Genomic DNA, 16,396 nt, shown 5'->3' with positions numbered 1-16,396 from the left:
AACCCCCCTGGAGTGATATGTAATCACTGTACATCATCCACCAAAAGGAAACAAATTCAAAGCAGTGCGGAATGCTTCAAATTTCGGACGTGGTAATGCCTTGGTGAAGATGTCTGCAACATTCTGATCTGTAGGGCAGTAAATCAGACTGATATCACCCACCTGGAGTCTCTCCCGAACAAAATGATAGTGAATCTCAATGTGTTTCATGCGAGCATGAAACACAGGATTCCTGGCCACGGCAATGGCACTCTGACTATCAGTATAGATAGGTGTAGGCTCCTCCACTGAAATATCCATATCAGTCATGAGACGACGCAGCCAGACACACTCAACGGTAGTAGTGTAAGCTGCTCTGTACTCTGCCTCACAAGACGAAGTGGCCACTGTGGTCTGTTTCTTGCTTAGCCAAGAAATACATGAAGAGCCAAGAAAGAAACAATTTCCACTAGTGGAATGTCTGGTATCAAAATCACCAACCCAATCTGAATCGTTGTAAGCATATAACTGCATGTCACCCCCCTCAGGATAAAGCAATCCAAGAGACAAGGTACCCTGCAAATACCGAAATACACGCTTCACAGCTTGCCAATGTGACAATCGCGGGCTGTGCATGAATCTGCTCAACTGAGATACGGCATACTGAATATCTGGCCGTGTAGTACACAAGTAAATAAGGCACCCAACAGCCTGAGCATATGTAGTGGCATCAAATAAAATACTGTCATCCTGTAGTGACAGTTTCATCCCACGCTCCATAGGAGTGCTGATAGGCTTGCAATCCTGAAATTTGAACTTCTCCAGAAGTTTAGCAACATACCGAGATTGCAACAACCCAATGCCTCTGTTATCCTGCACAAGCTGTATGCCCAAATAGTAGTGTACGAGCCCCAAATCAGACATGTTAAATGTCTGTCGCAGTATCTCTTTAAAAGCTGCAATTTTGTCATCATTTGATCCCATGAGCAAAAGATCATCTACATAAAGACTGATGACCAGCAGATCTTTCTCTTCTTTCTTTACATACAAAGTGGCCTCTGATGGACTGTTCACAAAGCCTTGAGTGAGCAGGAAAGCATCTATCTTTGCATACCAAGCTCGTGGAGCTTGTTTCAAACCATACAAGGCCTTTTTCAGCCTGCATACTTTCCCTTCATGACCATGTTCTGCAAAACCTATGGGCTGATGTACATAAACTTCCTCCTCGAGGTCCCCATGTAGAAAAGCAGTCTTGATGTCCAACTAATGAACAACCCAACCACGATGTGCAGCCAATGCAATGACACACCTAAGTGTCGACATACGGGATGTAGGAGCAAATGTCTCCTCATAATCAATGCCCTTCTTCTGTGCATAGCCCTTTGCAACTAGACGGGCTTTGTACCTGTCAATGGATCCATCTACATGTCTTTTCAACTTATAGACCCACTTAGTCCCAATGGCTTTCTTGCCTTTGGGCAGATCAACCAAATCCCATGTTTGATTCTTTTTAATAGAATCAAGTTCATCCTGCATGGCTTTGTTCCAATGCACATTGTCTCGTGCATCCACAAATGAATCAGGCTCATCATCATCCTGTAAACTGGCTGCCATAACCATATTTAAATCCATGATGTGTGCATGCTCATTGGTCCGTGTCTCCCTACGAGTACGACCAGCAAGAGGAGTCTCTAGATGGCTGTCCTGTAATGTCCTCAAATACCATCTAGGTATATGTCTGACCTGTGGAGCCTGTTGCCCCATATTTGGTTCAACTTCTGGCTCAATTTGCTGCTGAATTTCTGCACCATCTTCATGATTAGCTGGCTGTCCTGCACCCTCATGGGTTGGATCACCAACTGTGGAATGAAACTCCATAGGTAGTAGGCCTTCAAACACATCATTTTCAGCCTGATTTACATCATAACCAGCCATGGATATTTCTGATTTTTTATCAAAAATCACATCCCGACTAGTAAATATCTTCTTGGACAGTGGGTCATATAACCGGTAGCCCTTGCTCTCACGGCTATACCCAACAAAAACACATCTTGTGGCTTTATCATCCAACTTCCTCCTCAACTCTTTGGGTATGTGTGCATATGCAAGACACCCAAAAGTACGAAAATGTGATACCGAAGGCTTGTGGCCATGCCAAGCCTCAAAAGGAGTAATGGAAACCAATGCCTTTGTGGGACATCGATTCAAAATATGACAAGCACACATTATAGCTTCCACCCAAAAGATATGTGGTAGCTTCTTTGCCTTTAACATACATCTGGCCATCTCCATGAGTGACCGATTCTTCCTTTCTGCAACCCCATTTTACTGTGGAGTATAAGGAGTAGTATACTGATGTTTGATACCTCTACTCTCAAGAAAGGAATTCAACATGTGTGACATATATTCCCCCCCTCGGTCAGAACGGAGAGTCTTAACCTTGCATCCTGACTTTGTTTCACCAAGTGCTACAAAGGCCAAAAATGCATCATATACCTGTGATTTCTGTGTCAACGGATAGACCCAGCATATACGAGAGAAGTCATCAATAAATGTAGCAAAATAGAAGCAACCTCCTAATGACTTCGTCTACATGGGACCACAAAGATCACTGTGTATAAGCTGCAACTTTGCAGTTGCAGTTGCTCGTAGAGCCTGATCACGTGGAAAGGAAAACCGATACATTTTTCCCAAAATACATCCTTCACATATGTGATCTAGAGGCTTCTCCATAAGAGGTAGGTCTGTCAACATGTTATGTCGCTGCATAAGCATAAGACTACCAAAATTTACATGCCCCATGCGAGCATGCCATAACTCCGCATCAACCATAGCTGGAGTAAGAGTGAATGCATTATAAGCAGACTGATCCACTGGCTGAAATGCATCCAACTGATAAAGTCCATGACATAAGGTACCAGTAAGCATCAAGGTCAAGGCATTAGCTTTGTCTCTGACCATGCATTTGTCATCATCAAAGTTGACTTGCATACCACACTGTGCTAAAGAAGAAATGAACAATAGATTCTTCTTTATCCCTGGTACATATAAGGCATCTGTAAGGCGAAGAATAGAGCCATCAATGGCTGTGAGAGCTGAATCTCCCCAATGCCACAAACTGGATATGAAGCATTATTGGCACACTGAACAGTTTTGCCAACAGGGGCAGGGTATACATGACGAAACAAATCCCTGCGAGATGTGATATGCTTTGAAGCACCACTATCAAAATACCAAGTACATGCATGCTCAGTCACACTGAGTGCCTGTGAAGACCATGAGGCATCATAACTGCATGTGTAGAAACAGTAATCCCTGTCTTCAACAAAAGAAGCAGTCTCCGGAGGAGCTTTAGAGGCATCATTTACAGACATCCCAGATTCCTTTGCCTTCTCTTTGGCAATCCTCTTCCTACACTCTGTGATGTAGTGACCTCGCTTCTTACAATAATGGCATTTGCCCTTCTTCCTCGGCTGTCCATCACCTTTCTTGGTATCCTGAGATGAACCACCATCACCTGAATTCTGATTTGAACTCTTTGACTGAGATTTGCCTTTCCCTTTTTGACCTGTAGTAAATGCTTGTTCAGCACTTGTATTCATGTTCATGTTCTTCCTGATTTGCTCCTCCTGTAACAAGAGAGCAACAAGTTCCTGATATTAAGGGGCTCAACAGCATTCCTCATGCTGAGGTTCAAAGAGGTATGAAAAGCCAAGTAGGATCTTGGCAAAGAGTTCAAGATGGTGGATACAAGCTGTGTCTCAGGAATAATCTCATCCACATTGATGAGTTGCTCTCTCAAATCCTGCAGCTTGTTCAAGTGGTTAGACATATCATCTCCCTCATGCATTTTCTGATTTTCCAGCTCTCTTTTCAAGAATGAGATCCGTGCCTCATTACGAGCAGCATACATTTGCTCCAAAGTCACCCATGCATTCCGTGAAGAGCCAGCAGAACGTATATGAGGTATAATAGACCTCTGTACTGACAATGCAATAAGTGATAAGGCTTGTGCATCTCTGGCATCCCATGTCTTCTGAGCATTTGTTCTTTGAATAGGCAGTGGCTGACCTGGTGCCTGTGCCTATTGTCCTCTTCCACAAGCACCCCCTTGGGGAGGAGTCTCTGGAGCCAATGGACCTGGACGTGGTTCATCACCACTAACAAAATCCCAAAGACCTTTTGCCACGAGCACATTTCTCAGCATAAAACTCCACAAGGAGTAATTCATGCCATCCAACTTGTCTTCCTTAGACAAGTACGTGAACACATCACTCTGCTGTTGATTTGCCATTATGCCAATGCACAATGTTGTACCTGTGTATCAAAAAACCCAATAGCAACAACCCTGAAAGCAACTGTACTCTACTGAATACAGCTTACCCAAATATGCCTGCACTCTCAATCCTCTGAATGTGCAACACAATGCACCACTGACTGAGTAGAGCAACAAAAATGGCTCACACAGTGCCAAAATGCCCAAATTTACTACACCCAAAACCTTGCAAAAGACCTGTAGAGATTTCTTTGCAAGAAAATCTCCCTGTATCTGCCAGAAATTTTTCACAGAGAAAATGCCCAAATTTCAAAACATGTAAAGCTTACCAAAAAATGTTATTTTGCAGGTACACTCGACTGTTTGCTGTACGGAACAGTAGTCAGGTAGAGGTCGACTGTAGGCTGTACGAAATAACAGTACGGAAACAGGCGTAGCAGGTACTGGTCTGCTGTACGGAGCAGGTACGGTCGACTGTACGGCTACTGTCCAAAGCAGAGTATTGTACGGAACTGTGTGAACCTGCTCTACTGCTGGCGTCTGACTGTACGAGCAGCTGCAGGGTGCGGAACAGAACTGGTCGCCTCCAGGTACTGTACCTGGGCGTGCAGCTGATGGCGAATGGCTAGGCGACGAACTGAGCAGGCTGGTCAACCAATGTACGGAGCAGAGTACGGAACAGGATAGGCGCATGTACAGAGTGTACGGTTGAAGGCGACTGCCTGTACGTGGCTGCAGCTGAAGGCGACTAACTATACGTGCAGTTGATGGCGATTGACTGAGTGGCTGCAGCAGCTGAACTGAAAACAGGCAAACTGATGGCTATGGCCTGTACGGACAGCTAGGCTAACCTGCTCTGATACCAAATGTAGAGTTTGGAGCTGTTAGGATTAGGGTTTGGAAGGCACTTCAGGAGGAGGCGTGAGAGTGTGAGAGAGGAACACGACTGCTCATGTATTGATTGTTGATAAAATGAAGTACAAGACACATGGCTGGTTACTCCCTTTGTACAAAGGGGATAAGGTCTGGGCGGTGGAGGCAAGTGCTTTGTGGAGCAAGCTAGAGTGGACACATGGCTGGTTACTCCCTTTGTACAAAGGGGATAAGGTCTGGGCGGTGGACATTTGGTTATGTCCACCTCGGGACTTCAGTGTGTGTGTACACTGGGCTGGTCATAATTTATAAGTGAGTTTTGGTCGCCCAAAACTTAATGAAGTGTGTACACACTCACTTATAAATTAGTGCTAACTCCTAAGGTCAAGTTCATGACCAATACTTACCACTTGTCACATGCCACATAACCATGTTTTTTTTATGGATATTTTCTTTTAGTTTTACTTTCAGTACCATGATGATGAATTCCATGGAAATGATGTAACATTTTGGTCTCATAGGTCATTTTGGCCTTTTGAAGATGTGAATACACTCTCTCTCTCTCTCTCTCTCTCTCTCTCTCTCTCTCTCATAGGGATTTTTGCCTCGCCATCGCCTATGTATCACATATTACACCCCGATTATGGTACTGGTTGGAGCTAGACAGATCTGCATTGCAATCTTGTATACCCTACGCATATAGGTTGCATACTGAGCCTCTAGCAGTAGTGCTCCATCCATCACACCCCCCCACTAGCTCAATACTTTCATAGTTTGTTTCATGTTCATTTTGTCCTTTTTTTGGACATCGATAGTTGTACATTGATTTGTCTCATAGGTCGAGTTCGGCCTCTAGTAGACGTTAATACAGCTTTCTTTCTTTCTTTCTTTCTCTCTCTCTCTTATCTTCTCTACTTTATGCTATTCATCATAAAGGGGGGAAGGCTTTGGCTGTGCCCTGCAACATAAAAATGAGTTTTTTTTCTAGAACAAAGAGGAGTGCTACCATGCACACCTAAAGGAGCACGTTTGGACCTAAATTATGATGATCAGCTTGAAGTGTTTGACAAGCCAGAGTGGTGACTGGTTTTGGTTGCACTAGTGTCTAAAGCAACTATGGTCTTCTCATCATACCTTGAGTGAGAGCAGAAATGCATCTGATCTTTCAAGTGGTCTGTGATTGATTCTCATTTTGAGGCTCTACTGTGGTTTCTCTCTGCCACTCCCTTGCCAAAAAACACGCTCATTATGATGCTCAGTAAACTTATTATTATTTTTAAATGGCCCATTCTGAGCAAATCAACCATCATGGCTGGAAAGGATCTCAAAAGACCTAAGCTTTGGTACCAATGGTAACACACGGAAGCTCTGGGGGTCTTCTTTCAACCCTAAACACCTCTTAGAACATGCTGATGCAATAAACGCAAACAGAAGGGAGAGTAGAGAGATAGCTGGAAATTCAGTATATTCATATGGTACAAAAAGGTACATAGGTTCTACAGCCATAGGCTGCCTTCCATGAAAAGGTGGATCACCCAAAATAATCCTAATACTGGACCCACTCCCTAGTGGAGTGAATGGACACATCATGAGCAAATGCACCTTTATATAGGCCCTTGGACAAAAGGAGTGCTAGTCGACCAACCGTCGGCCAGCCAACTGGTCTATAATTAAAAAGCATTGTTCTCCATGCAGCCGCCGACAGCCCTTCAATGTCTTCCATGTCCTGCTCCAAGTCCAACACTAGCCAAAACTGCACTTCATGCTCCAAAACCTGGTTCTAGTCATCTTTTTCTGGTTGCCCCTTCTGGATTAGCTTCAGGACATGTCCATGGGCAAACTTGCACATGACATCCCCCTCTGCTAAACTTGATGATGGAATTCCAACCTGTTCTTGGATGACTGTCATCATCCCATTCTGTTCCCTGAGTCCCTCTGTCATCCATCCGTCTCTGGCAACCCTTTTCACTGAAAACCCGGCCCGGTCTCCAAAACCACTCTGACTCTGAGAATAAGATCTATGCATTTGTTCCATCCAGTCCCCAATCCGTTCCTGCCTTGACTCTGAACACCGTCTTGGTCTTCCTGAGAAATGAGTCTGGCACTCTCACTCCACTCCACTCCTTGGAGGATCATCCTCCCTTGGGATCGTTGCCCGAAAACCTTTCTGGCTCACAGGACTGCCATCCCCTCTGGGCTATGTGGAACACCACCAACAAACCTCCTAGGAGCTCTTCCCGATCTTGTGTTCCTTACCTTGGGCTTCGTACCCGTGCACTTTCCTGTACCTTGAATCAGGGTTTAGCCTTGCTGAATCTGATGCTTTGATACCAATGTAACATGCGGAAGCTCTGGGGGTCTTCTTTCAGCCCTAAACACCTCTTAGAACATGCTGACGCGAAAAACGCCGACAGAAGGGAGAGTAGAGAGATAGCTGGAAATTCAGTATATTCATATGGTACAAAAAGGTACATAGGTTCTACAGCCATAGGCTGCCTTCCATGAAAAGGTGGATCACCCAAAATAATCCTAATACTGGACCCACTCCCTAGTGGAGTGAATGAACACATCAATGAGCAAATGTGCCTTTATATAGGCCCTTGGACAAAAGGAGTGCTGGTCGACCAGCAGTCGGCCAGCCAACTGGTCTATAATTAAAAAACGATGTTCTCCATGCAGCCGACAGCCCTTCAATGTCTTCCATGTCCTGCTCCAAGTCCAACACTGGCCAAAACTGCACTTCATGCTCCAAAACCTAGTTCTAGTCATCTTTTTCTGGCTGCCCCTTCTGGATTAGCTTCAGGACATGTCCATGGGCAAACTTGCACATGACACCAATGTATGGATGTTTGCAATGAAGACTTAAGACAACCTTAGGCTGGTTACACGTAGCCTAAGCACAAGACTATCATGTGGCCAGGAATTGTCAGCTACACAAGTGGAACGGTGTTTAGCTTGGTCACCCCTTATAGACTGGAGAAAGGGGAAAACTATGAAATGACAGGCTTTTTGTCCTTTTCTTAGTGGTAAAAAGTTACATGCTGTGGTTTTTAAGGGACCCTTGTTCTTGATTGGTTGGAATTGGAGTTGGAGTTGGAGTTGGAGTGTCCCTCACATACCCAGCCTCATTGGCTGCCCACATTTTCATATGATGGGCACTAGGTGGCATGCTAGTCAGCAAGGATGGACTTAGCTTGGCCTAAATTGCTGTGTAAATGTAACATGCGGAAGCTTACAGACAAGGATTTATACTTTGATAAATACTTTCAGCCCTTGGTTCTTGACATGCCTCTCTCTCTCTCTCTCTCTCTCTCACACACACACACCCATGCCTGATTCAACCAGATTTTTGTGCTCCATATAGCATGGAGGAAGAAATGATAATGTCACCTTTGAGAGATATTCAATGTACTCATAAACATTCTGGCCAGAACTTGATCCGGTTGCCAAGAAAGAGATCAGGTTTCCTTCAAACTTTAACCAGGCCTTTGACTTTTTGCTATGGAGCAGAGGTACAGAAGGTACATTTTGAGCCCTGACCTGTTAAGAAAATGAGAAGGGCTTCTATCAATGATCGCCTAACCTCAAAAAACTGCAAATCCAATTTTAGCTTCTTTTTTTTATAAAATATTGTAGGTGAATAAGTTAAATGGACAAGACAGCTTATACTGAAGCAGCTTATAACAAGCTTTGACTAAGATAGCAAAAAACAGAAACTGGAGAAGTAGGCGGATTTTTTTTTTCCCCTAATCCAATGTGGATACTGAAATCAGATGCCAGTCAGCAGATTCAAACCTAGTACCCCCCTTCCGAGGGCAAGGGGGGTTGTATAACCGCTGATTATCAAAAACACATTGCATAGCCAGAGAAAAAAAAAGGGAATGTCATTTGGTTTGTGTTAAAAAACCTGGTTCTGACATTGTGGCCATGGGAATGGACGTGTGTAACCAGAGGGGACATCTACAAAACATTGGTGATCTTTGCCTGCTGCTTGTTCACAAGGCTTTCTCTCCCGCGAGAAGCTTTCTTGGCAGGAGATAAAATCTCTCATGGAAGGGGGGCAAGCAAGAAACTGCTCTTGTTTTGTGTCAGTGCTTGCCCCAGATTTCTGCATCACTTTGGTCTTTGAAAAACTGCTATTGCTTTCAAAAGGGCCATCAACAACAACAAAACCGTCTTGGATTTCAAAGGAGGCCCCAATCAGCAGCTGCGTAGCAGACAGGAACCCATCAGAAGCTAAAACATATGAAGTTTTTTGAAGGGGAGAGAGGTGCCTGGCTTTCCAAGAGAGCCCAAATGATTCGTTTGCTGTTGCTTTTGCATTTGCGCTTGCAAGGTGCCATGGCTGCCCAAATGCTCCAATTGTTCTTGCTGTTGCAGAGTTCGGGCTCAAATGATCAATTGGGTCTATTGCTTCTAGGCGCGCAATGGACGAAAATACTAATACTCGCATTAGAGACGCGAACAGGAGAGGTTTCGAAAGATGATGATGATGCATGATGTGGGGGCTAAGGGCTACAAACAATGTTAAGGCTGCATAGCAGCTACCCAGACCCTGGGAGCAGCTTCAAGTCCTAGAGAACAAAGCGTTCTTGATTGGCTAGGCACTCCAAAAGATTTCTATTAGCCTAAGTACAATAAAGCCAAGTGCTCTCCTTATGCTACAAGAAAGCCAAGTGGTAGACCAGGTGGGCCACTATTATAGGTGCCTCTACCTAGAGGCTAGAGGCTCAATAAGAGGGCTTGAGTTGATAATGGGGGGGGGTTCATTGGCTCAATGTATTAAATGCAAGGGGCTTCATTTAACTCTGGTGGTGGAAAGAGAAAAAACTTAAAATGTTGTCGTGAACTAAGTTGCACAATTCACTTTGCGTCCATGTTTTTAAGGTGCCAACTCATATCTACCTTGATGCCACCAAAATTCCTTCGACATGTGCGCAGGCTATGAAGTGCTTATCTATAATGTGTTAGCCAATGGCCACCCTCCCTCTCTTAGGGTGTTCACATCATTAATCTACATCACCATGTGACTTGGTAATGATACTCCAACTTGGATATGTTTTGCAACTTAAACCATGTTTCCTAACTTCACTCTTTAATTAAAGGGATCTTTACATATCAAAGGGATGGGCAAGTAGGATGGCCAATTGCTCCGGAATCCCAATAGCCCCCACTCGCCAAACGTCTCCATTGTCCATCATTCTAACTTGTCAAGTCTCTAGAGCAACATCTCTAATCCATCAAGCTTTTTCACTGCCCCATCATTCTTATGTTTTAAGAGACTGTAATCACAACCTACTCTTTGCAAGTAACTAGGATATACCAAGGTCAGTAAGTGGCCATTTGGGTAAATTCTTCCCTCTCTATTTAGGGTTGAAATTTAGGCATTCTTATTGCATTGACACTCAAAATTGCAAATATGTCCTTGGTATATTAACAAAAAAAAGGTGTTCTAAACATGGAAATGGAATGTTATAGTAAATCCCCCTCCTCGGGGACCTTCCAAAAAGTGCACACACTGACACCACTTGTCCCCCATTAATCAAATGGTTGCATCCTCCCACTTGTGGTGGTTGTATTACAACCCTCTCCAAATATTTTTTTGAACCTCAACAAAGAGGAAAGTAAGAAAAAACAAAAACTTACTTACACATTTAGTAGGTTCAAAGTTTAGTAGTGAATAAAATGATGTTTTTCATTTTAAAAAATCTAGCTACCCTCTCTTTTAAGCTACTTGCTTGCTTGAATTTGTGTTGATACCTTTCTTAAGAGAACATTGCACTTCTTTAAAACTTTTTTTTGTTTCACAAAGTGAAAAAGTGGAGTGTTCACTATACCTTTAAAACCTTTTCTCATTTCACAAAGTGAACAAGTGGAGTGTTCATACGCTTGACTTTGGGCTTTCACATTTACTTCCTTTTTGAAGCATTAGTAGATATTACTTTATCCCCTTATATATTTTAATTTTGTTTTCATAGTTGTATATAGTTATCTTTTATAATAGCTTGTATGACCTTGAAAGATAAAGGCATACGTGTGCCTCTCTCTCTCTCTCTCTCTCTCTCTCTCTCTCTCTCTCTCTCTCTCTCTCTCTCTCTCTCTCTCTAGTAGCACGAATTTAAAACAATAATTTAAGATGTTGTGAGGAAGGATATCACCATTAGAGGCTTTGTGATGATCATGACCCCCTGTCAGGGACTTGTCTTGGCCTTGGAGAGGACTAGCCACCAACACTATGACTCTATTGTTTTGACCTTGAAAGAAGAGGCTCTAGACAAGGAGCGAGCTATCAGACATAAGTTGGCTACGCTTTAGAGGGAACTTGAGAGCAACTTGAGTCCAAAATCTCTTGTCCACTGTTAAAGCTCAGTACAAGTGGCCATGGATAGGCGGGTTGAGTTTGTATTTCATGTTAACTAAACATTTTAGACACAAATGGGTGGTAGATAAATAAATCGTTTTTCTCGGCACTTGGACCTATGAATAATAAGGATAGTTTGAGATGCTTGTAGGATTCTCAGTGCATGGACCTATGCACAATAGGGATAGTTTGAGATGCTTATAGGATTCTCATGAAGATTTTGGCACTGATCCAAATAAGGTGAGGAGTATCGCCTCAGATTTTTAACAGACCTTACTCTCTACAAAGGTCCACTTGTTGGATAGAGATGTTGCACAACAAAAAATCTGGGAGTGCATGCCGATGCTTATTACAAACGATATGTGTGCCTCTTTTGATGCCCCCTTTTTGAAGGATGAGTTGATACACGCTTTGCATGCCCTCTCGAAAGGCAAATGCCCAGGGGGATGATGGTATCTTTCCATCCTTCTTTTTGTAGTTTTGGGATTACATTGGTGATGATGTTACTACTGCTCTAATAAGAGATGTGGTGTACTGGTATGATGCCTCCTTTTCTCATGGAGGCTCTTATCCACCTTGTCCCGAACGGTGGGCACAAGACCAATATTAGATAGTGGAGGCCCATAACTCTACTTAGATATGCTTACAAAATCTTAGCAAAGGTAGTGAGTATGAGGCTGCAGCCTATTCTTCAAAGAGTTATTCATGATACACAGAATGGTTTCCTCTAAGGAAGGAGTATTTTTTATAATATCTTTTCATTCTAGGAAGCTATGGAGTGAGCTTAATCTTGCCATTATCTTACTGGACTTTGAAAAATCTTATAATAGAGTGGATTGGGACTTAATGGAAGGCACGATGGCATGGATGGGTTTCTCCCCCGGATCAGAGGGGTCTCTTGCACATATAAGGAGACCTATAGCACACTTTTGTCCCATAGAGAATGTGGTGACCTCTTTTAGATCTCTCGTTCTATGAGGCAGGTTTCCCTTAGCTTCACTACTTTACCTCATAGTAGCAGAGGCTATGAGCAGGTTTCTTAGGGTTACCCTAGGGGTTTTGGCCTCAGACTACCTCTTCCCATAGAGGAAGAGTTAATCGACTTAAATTTAGCAGATGATATTGCTATGTTTTTGGAGGCCTCACAAGCATGAATTTGTGCTTTGTCCACACTGCCTTGGAGATGTTTTGTTTAGCAGCCATTATTTGCTAACTTATTGGTGCTTTGAACCTATAATGAAAATTTAATAAATGAGCTTATCTTTCTAATCACATTAAAGTTCAATCTTATTGGATCTCATTGATTTACCTCTTGAACTTTGCCTTTATCTTCCCACACATATCTTTAGTGCATGCTTAGCTCACATCAAATGCTATGAATGTATCCCTCACCATGGGGAATTTGTTCTAAGGAAAGTTATAAAAAGTGTCATTACTCGGGCATTCCATTATCCAAAGAAAAGTTTTATTACTTTTCTAAAGTTTTCCTCCATAAATGCAAAAGTAGATGTTGGGGAGACTCGACCTCCCAATAGTTATTTTTTAATCCATAAGAGACTTGAATTTTTGGATCGTTAACAATGTGCACATCAAACTAGGAAAGGACATCAAAAGAGAATGTTGTGGCATCCCTATGGTGGGCACCACTACATTGTAAATTCTATCTCTACTTAATTTTGGGAAAAAAATGCAAACTTAGAAAGAGATGGAATATCCTTCATTACTTTGCACAAATCTACAAAAACTATGATGATATTTTACTTCTCAATGTTCCAAACCCTATTTCCATACTAAGGTACATACAAACTTCTCACCATTCACGAAACCCCAATGATATTTTACTTCTTAATGTTCCAAACACCACTATTTATACTAAGGTACATACAAAATTCTCACCATTCACTATTTATCCAAGTGACTTCATTTCAATAGACATTTTTATAACTTCCTTTTGACTATTACTTGGGGTTTGGATGTGGGATTTACTTAGATTGAGAGAGGATGCACTTCCAAATACCTTGGCTATTAGGTTGGCATTGGCATCTCACTTGCACAATAGTTTGGTCATGGGCATTAAAAGTAAACTTCAGCATTAGAGTAGCAAGAAGCTTGATTTGGCCTTTAGAGCCTTGGTACCTAACTTGGTATGTAACATCGTGCTGGTTTTTCATAAGGGATGCATTGGTCAGCTTCATTGGTTTATTCAAAACTTCACACCAAGGTGAGAGTCGCTTGTTAGGATACCATTATTATGCCTCTGGTTATGTATGATGGGTGTCCTCCTTTACCTACATTGGGACCTGAGTGGAGTGGAAGTGGAGGGATTCTTTTAACCCCATGAAAATCATTCCCTTCTTCAATTACATTGTGTGTGCAAAATGCCAGACACCTAGTTCTGGGACAAATTTAGAGAGTCCCTCCTTTTAGACCTCATTGGGAGGCTTATGGGATGAGCCTTGACATTTAGAGAGTTTTTTGGTAAATATTATGGCACTCATACAAGGAAATAAAGATTTCATTTTTTGGTGCTATTACTTGGTTGGCATAGTCGGGCCCATAACTTAGGTTTAAAGGGAATGACATAGAGATATGGTCATGCGAGTTACCTAGGGATTGGGTCGGTGGTGCCATCTTCAAGACATGGCAGAGTCGGGCTACGTATCACAAGCACAAAGATTAGATACTGAATGAGAGATCATTGCTAGCATCATAGCCTGGCACATTTGGAAGGCTAGATGCACCGAAGCCATGGAGAGCACTTTGGTTTATGATACATTGTGCATTTGCAGGATCTATTGTGATATTATCCACATGCTTGGCCACTTGGGCCAAGATCATGGATCTTCAAGGACTACAGAGAGAAAACATGGCCAATTCATGAGAGAATGGGATTATGAAATCTTTTTCACTCTCTTTCATATGGGACCTTGTTGGCAGCACAAGGCACTAGATTGGTTGAGATTTCCCTCTTGCTTTGATTTGAAATCTCCCTTCTTGTAAACTTTTTCATACTTACTAGAAGTCTCTTTTTTGAAGGGAAAAATGAGGGAGCGGATCTATACATGCATCTATCCAAAATAACAACACAAAATACATTGGGTTAGTCTAGGGTATGCAAGGATCAAGTATGATGTTGATATCCTTGTCACATGGAGGTCCTATAACAAATTAAGCAATGGTTGAGCATCCCACGCCAACAACTCCTATCAAAGGGCATGCACAATTCACCTAATGTGACATTACCTCCACTTGTCCTAGGACCGCAACCACCTCCACCAAGGGTGACACCTCTTAATTAAGTAAGCTTTAAGGAGCCTACTGATTACTAAGAATATGAGGTGGATGTCGAACCCATTCTGCACTTATTTGAGAAACCCACAGAGCTTCATCTGGACTATTATGTAGTGGATGGGAGAGGGGGAGTTAAGTCAATTTACCAACTTGCCGCACTATGGGAAGGAGCTGGGACATCAATGCAACAAGAAGGAGAATGTCTCTTCAATGTTACCAATGTCAAGGTCCCATCGAGTTTCAGAATGGAGTATAAAGTTTCCTTAACTCAGCCAGGCTATGCCCTGAAACATGCCACCAGCTACTTGTAACCGTTGTGAGATAGGTCATTGGATTAAAGGCTGTCCCAACAAGTCTATGTGGTGACAAGTCCACATACGAGACCCATTATCACACCCCTAAACATGATTGGGGTAAGTAATCAAACATAAAGGTAGATCTTAAAAAAATTTAGATCCCACACCTTTGAATGCTATCACCTAGCTACAAGATCAGAACCAACTTGTTCTCGGGCAACGATCTGTGGCCTCGGAGAAAAAAATTGATTAAGAACGAGAAAACAAAAGAGACCAAAAAGATAAATCTGGGAACACCTCAAGAGCCAATCTTCATTAGGGACCTGGATAGATTCCTTGGACACAAGGGCCAATTCTAAACTAGGTAGGGAGATACCACCCAAAACCAAGAACACGAGAAAGAAGACCCCAAGGGAACCTGTAATTCTTGAAATAAAATCACACATGATGAAAATTGGCTCTTATACTGATCCTCAGAAAGAGATTGAGCAAGTCCAAGAATTCAATGATTTAGTTAAACACAAGAGGAGCTAGAATCAAAGCCCAAGCAAGTGAGAATCTCAGATACTATACACCCTAATACACGACTACTACTAAGACTCACAAACCCCTAGATGTGCCCAATGCATCATGGAAGAGACTACTACTGAGACTCACAAAAAAGTGAGAGTCTTAGATATTGTACACCCTAGTACCTTAATGACTACTACTGAGACTCACAAACCCCTGGTGGATGTGCCTAGTGTCATCATGGAAGAGGCTACTACTATATACCCTAGTACCTTAAGGTACACCCTGGTACCTTAACAACTACTACTAAGACTCACAAACCCCTAGATGTGCCCAATGTCATCATGGAAGAGACTAAGGACTCCACCCTAAGCTCATCTCTCAAAGATGGATTTTCTAGTCTCACCTTTCTATGGAAAGGAGGTCATGATTTTGGCATTGAGCATCCCCAAGTTGGATTTTATGGCTTCACAAACAAGTATAATGAGATCCTGAATTGTTTGAAGTAATGAGAGCTATCCTTAATGGATAACTCAATGTAGGATTACCACCATTTACTGACATTCCTAAGGCATATCCCCACTATACAATGGAGACACCTCGAGTTGTGCCCAAATCAACAATCCTAGTCGAAGAAGAAAATGCTAAATCTATAGTTAAAATTCCACTTAATAAATTGAAATAATACTTTGAAAGAAATGAGTCTAATGCATTACTACCAGTCTCACTGCTAACAATAATGGGAGTCTTCGATGATGGTGCGGGAATGAGCACAATCACTAAGAAATGCTAAGAGAAGATGGCCAAGCC

At 42.5% G+C, this 16,396-nt stretch overlaps 1 protein-coding gene across 2 annotated transcripts in view; it reads right to left on the bottom strand.

The window, feature by feature from the left end:
- The window catches only part of LOC147620097 (putative methyltransferase PMT12), a 61,366-nt gene extending 51,607 nt beyond the window's left edge, over positions 1-9,759 (bottom strand). Inside the window, exons 1-2 of one of the 2 annotated variants that reach the window (XM_086772276.1) lie at positions 9,036-9,759; positions 8,519-8,668 (exon numbers count right to left, since the gene is read on the bottom strand). In XM_086772276.1, the coding sequence (XP_086628402.1) occupies positions 8,519-8,668; positions 9,036-9,626 (741 nt within the window). In that variant the 5' untranslated portion in view covers positions 9,627-9,759. The remainder of the gene's footprint in view (positions 1-8,518; positions 8,669-9,035) is intronic. The other variant, XM_086772277.1, reaches the window with a different exon arrangement.
- Positions 9,760-16,396: the final 6,637 nt, after the last annotated feature.

The sequence above is a fragment of the Cibotium barometz genome, chromosome 32 (genome assembly GCF_041138505.1).
Source record: "Cibotium barometz isolate CiBa-2024 chromosome 32, ASM4113850v1, whole genome shotgun sequence".
NCBI classification, from domain to species: domain Eukaryota; kingdom Viridiplantae; phylum Streptophyta; class Polypodiopsida; order Cyatheales; family Cibotiaceae; genus Cibotium; species Cibotium barometz.
The sequence above is the reverse complement of the archived record's forward strand: the minus strand, read 5'-3'. Positions and strand labels throughout refer to the sequence as shown.